Here is a 6508-nt window from a genome sequence, read left to right on the forward strand (position 1 = left end):
TTTGCACCAGATATCATTGTTCGCGCCTTCTCTGTGATGGTCCTGACCATCCTTTCAGATACACCATTTAACTGTGGAGTTCGTGGTACTGTAAGATGATAACTAATACCTTTTTGTATACAATAATCCTTCATCTCGTTAGATAAATACTCTCTACCATTATCTGAATATAAATTTACTATCTTTAAATTAAATCTAGATTCACTCTTTGCTACATAATCTTTAAACATTGTAAATACATCGGATTTATTTTTCATTAAATAAGTTACACAGTAATGAGTGAATTCATCAACAAACAATACGAAATAATTTTTATTATTTATCGCAGAAGGCGTAATAGGACCACAAACATCCGAATGTATATTAAATAATGGTCTTTCTATATAGTCTTTATTTTTAAATTTATTAAATGATAGTCGCGCTTGTTTACCATTAATACAAGCTTCACACAAATCATTATCAGGTATTATTTTACTTAATTTTTCTACGTCATTTACTAATTGCTTATTTCTTATTTCATTAAACTTATCTTTTCCTATATGGCCTAATCGTTGATGCCATAATTTGTAATCGGAATTAGATGCATTATTTGAATAATTGATAAAGCTTTTACTTACAGAAAATTCAAGAGTAAATAGATTGTTCCTCGGCTTACCAGTCATTACCGTCTTACCATTACGGCTTACTGTTACTCCAGATTCGTTGAAGTTTACCGAGTACCCAGCTTGCTGCATCTTGTACACTGATAACAAATTATACGGTACATCAGGACTGTACAGTACATTCTCGATTGTCCCTTGAACTCCTGTATTGCTCGTCAATACGATGGTTCCCATCTTAGTTGCAGTAATGAAGACTCCATTCTTTGCAATAGAAATTTTGATGGGTATCTTCAGGTCAGAAAAGGTGTCAGCTAGATCCTCGCGGTTTATAAGATGGTCTGAGGCACCTGAATCTAATAGAAAAGAAATTTTATTTTCTTTATTTTCTATCTGAAAGTTTCCAGCCATAAATGCAAAACCGTCTTCTTTCTGTGGGTCAGTTTGGATGGTCTGGATTGTCCTTGGTCTTTCTGCCTTTGGTTTGTGCTTTAAACTTTGCAAGTAGTAACGACATTCATTTTTATAATGCCCTCTCCTTCCGCAATGATGACACTTAACATTCTTCTTGTTAATTGCACCATGTTGCTTTGGCTTCATGATTCCACGATGATTTTTCCATGGTTTTCTAAAATCTTTATTATTCCGTTTGATGTCATTAGGTTTCTGCTCCACATGAAGAACCTTTTTACTTGTATCAAGATTTTCATTTACAAGCTTAACTTCATGATCTAATAATCTTGATTTTACTAAACTCAACGTGATGTTATCTTCCGATACAGTTTCGATAGCCGTTATCACGCCATTGTAAGAAGTTGGTAAGGTCATTAATAGTTGAGTCACCTTATCAACTTCTGAGATGGTTGCTCCAGCTGATACTAACTCTGATATTAACGAATCAAATTGCATAAAATGTTTACATAAATCTGTTTCACTTTCTAATTTTAAATTAAATAATTTCTTTCGAGCTCCTAGTTGTTTTGCTACACTTTTACGCTCAAAGATATTGTCTAGAACAGCAAAAATTTGTTTTGTCGACGATTCCGGTTTCACATAACTTAAATACGAATCGGACAAATATTCAATCAACACATTTTTCGCGGTTGATTCCGATTTCTTCCATTTGTTGTCAGGTTCCGCCGGTTCCGGTTTATCGATCACATCAATCACTTCGAGTTCACTTAAAAGACTACGGATTCTAAACTTCCATATATTATAATTTTCACCGTTAAAAGGTTGAATGTTTCTTTTCGATTTTAAATTTTCCATATTGTTTATTGAATAATAATTTATTTTAATAATTGAAAATAGTTGATTATTTTCACTGAGAAACACTTAACCACTTACTTTTAGTTTGCACTCACTAGTTTTTAATTGCACTATGAAATTTAATTTTCTTTTAAGAAAATTTGTATTTTAATATTTTTAATTAATCAAGAACGTAACCTGGGCCCATAACCTGTTGGGATTATGGATATGTGACGGTGTATTATTTATAATGATTTTCAGATTTTATTTATAGGAAGATTATCTTTATTGAAATAGAGTTTTCGGAAGTGTGTCTTAACATCACCAATGATCAGAGAGAACTAACTGCTTACAACTATATTACTAGAGTTGTCCTTTTTACATCGTGTAACATTTAGTGTTTATGAAGTCTATACAATACTCGAATTGTACCTAGTTTTTATGACTCGTGGTTCGAGTACTTTAAACAACCTTTCTCCGAAATAATAAAATAAAACATTTTTCAAGGGTAAAAATGTGTTCACCAAATGTTACTCAAAAAGGAAAACTTTTCTTTTTCAGAATAAAAACAAACTTAAAAATAAATAATATAATATAATAAAAGAGAATGATTTTTGTAGACGAACTCAATATTTCAACAAACCCCTCCAGTATCACCTCACTCGGTAGGTCTAGACGTAGAAGTGCGTCGTAAAGGATGATCCAGAGTTCCGGTCCTAAGACAGAACCCTGAGCCGCTTCTCCACTCAGCTTCTTCATCATCTCGCCAAAAGTAGTCTCATAGATCAAAAAACGATCACGTAAGTAATCGTCAATGATCCGAATGAGATACTCGGACAGACCTAATTTCCGAAGCGCTTCCATTATATCCGGCCATCGTGCCGAATTAAATGCATTTTTGACATCGAATGTCATCATTATGCATACTGGACGGGATCGATGATTTCCCGTCCAAGCTCTTCTGGCAAATGAAAGCGCTTCCGAAATAGCACCGATTGTGCTGCGACCCAACCGAAAACCATGTTGGTTTTCCGCTAGACCACCGGCATCTGCAACTTCAATTCTCAGTCGATTACGAATTAACGATTCGAGGATTTTTACAGCTACGTCCAGCATGCAAAGTGGCCTGTAGGACGAAGGAGTATAGGGCGGACCCTTTCCTTTGTCCAACAGGACTAACCTTTGCAGCTTCCATCGTGCAGGAAAAACTCCAACCGAAATGCAGGAGTTGTAAGCACTCAAAAGCAGTTGTTCGTGCTGAGGGAGGAGGGCCTTATAAACCTCAACGGGGATACCGTCGGGGCCCGGGGCCTTTCCTCCTTTGAGATTCTTTACAACCACCCGCAGTTCAGCTGCTGAGAAAGGTGGACAGTCGTCATCGGATATAGTCCAAACTGGACTGTCTCGATCTTCACGTTCTGGAAACAGGATATTGATTATTTCCTGCATCGCATCAGGTTCCATAGGTGATACTGGACTGCGACCCAGGAATTTTCGAGTAACAATCTGGTAGCCAAGGCCCCATAGATCATTATCTACTTCTTCGCAGACCGCCTTCCAGCATCTCCCTTTGCTTTCCTTAATCGCCACAACCAGTCGCTTCTTCGCCGCTTTGTACTCTTCGTTCTTCTGCTGCCCAGTATCACGCTTTCGCGTCCTGAGTGCTTACCTCCGAAGACGCAAACACTCAGCCCTGAGCAGCGCGATCTCATCAGTCCACCAGTAAGCTGGCTTCCTGCGTGAGCTCGCGGAACGTCGAGGCATCGCAGCGTCGCAGCCTAAGACGATAGCCTTCATCGTACGGTCAACAATCATCTCAACATCTTCGCATGTCTCAGCAGACATAGGAGAGAAGGCCTCAGCGCTGTCTGAGACTGCCTTTTGTAAAGCACCCTCATCCAGCTTCGAAACCCTCCAACCTACCCGCTTCATTGATCGCTGGGACACAATCGCAGGGTTTCCCCGTAGATCCTGTACCGTATACGAGATGTATTGATGATCGCTAGCCGTAAACTCCTCCAAAACAGCCCAGTCCGAGATCACCGCAGCTATCCGTTGAGTAGCAAATGTGAGGTCAATTATTGACCCACGTGTGCCCACCCTGCGGAAAGTTGCAGTGTTTCCCTTATTCACAATGACAAGATCGAGACCTGCCATCATGTCCAAGAGCTCAGTACCGCGCGTGTCGGTCCATTCCATCCCCCAATCGATGGATTTCGCATTGAAATCATTACCTATCACGATTTCTCCCTCAAGATTGTGAACGACTCTTTCGAGTTCATTCACCCTCTTTCGGAAGTCAGCGATAGGCTCGTTGGGTGTAAAATAGCACGACACGAAGGTGATCGCAGGCGTAACTACCCATACAATACCATCCCTGGATCCACTGTCCTTCACGGAAACAGACCCTAGAGCCGGAATCCAAACTGCCGCTGTCCCCGAAGGGTCACAGAACCAGTTTGGTCCGGACGCTGAATGGTATTGCTCTGAAACCAGAACAATATTCATTCTGCAGTCTTGTCTCCGCGCCAGAAGTAGATCCAGCGATGTCCTGCACCGTTGTAGATTCGCCTGCAGCACCTTAGCCATTTTTATGAGAAGTGCAACGCCTCGAACCGATTGTGTGATCCACAGATCGCCCGTCTCCTACTGCCGCACAGAGGTGGCAGCGTGGTGGATTAGGACAGGCCTTGGCCTGGTGGTCCGCCTGGCCGCAACGCCAGCAAAGACTCGACCGATCAACTTCCACCTTACATGATCCGGCCGAATGACCAAGACCATGGCAGCGAAAGCATCGATCGAGCCGTTCCCAGCGGCGGATACGGCAGACCAACCAGCCCACTTTGACCTTTCCCAAGGCCTCTAAGGCAGTGGCGACCGCGCATCTTGCCTCAATGAAGGCACGGACAGCTCCCCATTTATTGGGTTTAGTTATATTAACTTTGAGCTCGTCCGCACCTTCACCGATGCTCCGACGCAAGGTTGCCCTTACCTCATCAACTGTTGTCGCAGCGTCCAGCGCGTCAATAACCACCGTAGTGGTAGGGACGAGATGGCGCACCGCGACAACTCCACCAGCCGCCTCGGTAATCTTCCTATCGAGAGCGGAGCGATCTTTGACAGATCCCTCGAACTCAATAAGAAGACCGCCTTTCCTGGCTGTCCTTATTGATCTTACACTAGTAGTAAGATCCTCCGGAGAGAGTTTCGATCGCAATGCTTTCAAAACTTCCCCAGACGATCTCGACTCACCTGATGTGATCAAAACGGCCTCCGCCCGTTGTCGCCTCTTCCGCTGCTTGGCCTCCTTGGATGCTGTGGTCCGTTCCGTCGTTGGTCCATTTGCTGTCCCATCCTGTCCCGGTCTCTCCGCTCCACTCGTCCCTGCAGCTGCCGCCATCTCCTTCTTTTTTCGTTTCTTCCTTTTCCTTTTTCTCTCCACAACGATGAATTGCTCGTCACTTGGTTTCTTATCCGCAGTCTCCTTGTCCTTCTTCTTTTTCTGCTCCCTTTCACCCTCCTCGGGTGATGACAAGGGGCGCTTCCCTTTCGGGGCCTCATTGTTACAGGGAGTGTTGTCTCCGGTTGTAACCTCAGCGTAAGAAAGAACGACGGACTCTTGAGGCCCTTTTGGCGGGCTGGAGTGTTCTGTTTCCTTCCGCTTAGGTGCTTTCTCCGTTTTCCTTTTTGGCGTCTTCATTTGCCGTGATTCTTTTAGGAGTTGTTCCCGTCGCTGCAGCTCTTGGAGAAGGTGCTCTCGTTCCTTCAATTCTGTGGACGCCAGTTTTCTCTGGGCGTCCTTCCAGGTTTTGCGGTGTGTCAAAAGCTGCGTCAGAATTAGCGATGCCTCTTTAACACCAGCAGTCACCTCGTTCGCGACCGTCCTCTTTTTTACAATGGTCCGAAGGGTCTCCTTCAGGACCTCTTGCAATTCCTGGAGGCCAGAGTCCTCCCTTGAAATTGCCATATCTCTTGATGTGAGACTCTCCGTCACTAGGTTTCTAAAAGTTGTAACCTGTCCTTCACTTGACGGGTCGACGTTTGCTGCTCCCTCGGCCAAGTGGTCAACCGAGGGCGTCGAGCAGTAGATGAATGTCGACCCCGCAGGTGCTGCTAACCCACCTGACATTGCCGTGGCTGGGGTATCCCTCCCCTGCTCCGTAAACGAATTCTTATTACTCTGTTGCTTCATCATAATAAAATATTCAACACCTCCACATCACACTCGTCTCTGTTTTTAAGGAGTATAGCTTCTCCTGAGTGGTCCGCGGTGAGTCTTTTTCAGGTCGCACACCTGTGGTTAAACCGGTAACAACCCTCTATAGAACTCACTAACCCAAACTTTCCTCCACGCGAAAAATCATCAGAGATGATATCGACAGGAGTAGTCGTCTGGGCCATTCCCCTATCCGCCACCCGAGGACGCGCTCGGTTGAACTCAAACCCTGATAATGACATGAGATGGTAGACTTCTTCATCTTCCCGGACAATGATGTCGCCATCACTATCCTGAAAAAATGAAGAGAGTCACCCTCATCATCACCATCATCTTCCGAGCTTGTTGTGGTTGTTGAACTTGTAACGGTTGTGGATGTTGTTGCTGTTGCTGTTGTTGTTGTGGTGGTGGTCCCTATCCAAAACATCCCATAGAATCCATTAGA

The 6508-nt window shown here is 43.7% G+C and overlaps 1 protein-coding gene across 1 annotated transcript; it reads right to left on the minus strand.

Moving 5' to 3' along the window:
• Window positions 1-4428: 4428 nt before the first annotated feature.
• Window positions 4429-6039, minus strand: LOC130670515 (uncharacterized). Its single transcript, XM_057473928.1, has one exon. It carries the CDS (start codon window positions 6037-6039, stop codon window positions 4429-4431), a length of 1611 nt encoding a protein of 536 aa, XP_057329911.1.
• Between the last annotated feature and the right edge of the window lie 469 nt (window positions 6040-6508).

Source organism: Microplitis mediator, chromosome 6, assembly GCF_029852145.1.
Source record: "Microplitis mediator isolate UGA2020A chromosome 6, iyMicMedi2.1, whole genome shotgun sequence".
Taxonomy (NCBI): Eukaryota; Metazoa; Arthropoda; class Insecta; order Hymenoptera; family Braconidae; genus Microplitis; species Microplitis mediator.

Bases quoted from the DNA above. Each gene is read 5' to 3' on its own strand.
- LOC130670515 (XM_057473928.1), bottom strand. From the start codon at position 6,039: ATGAAGCAACAGAGTAATAAGAATTCGTTTACGGAGCAGGGGAGGGAT.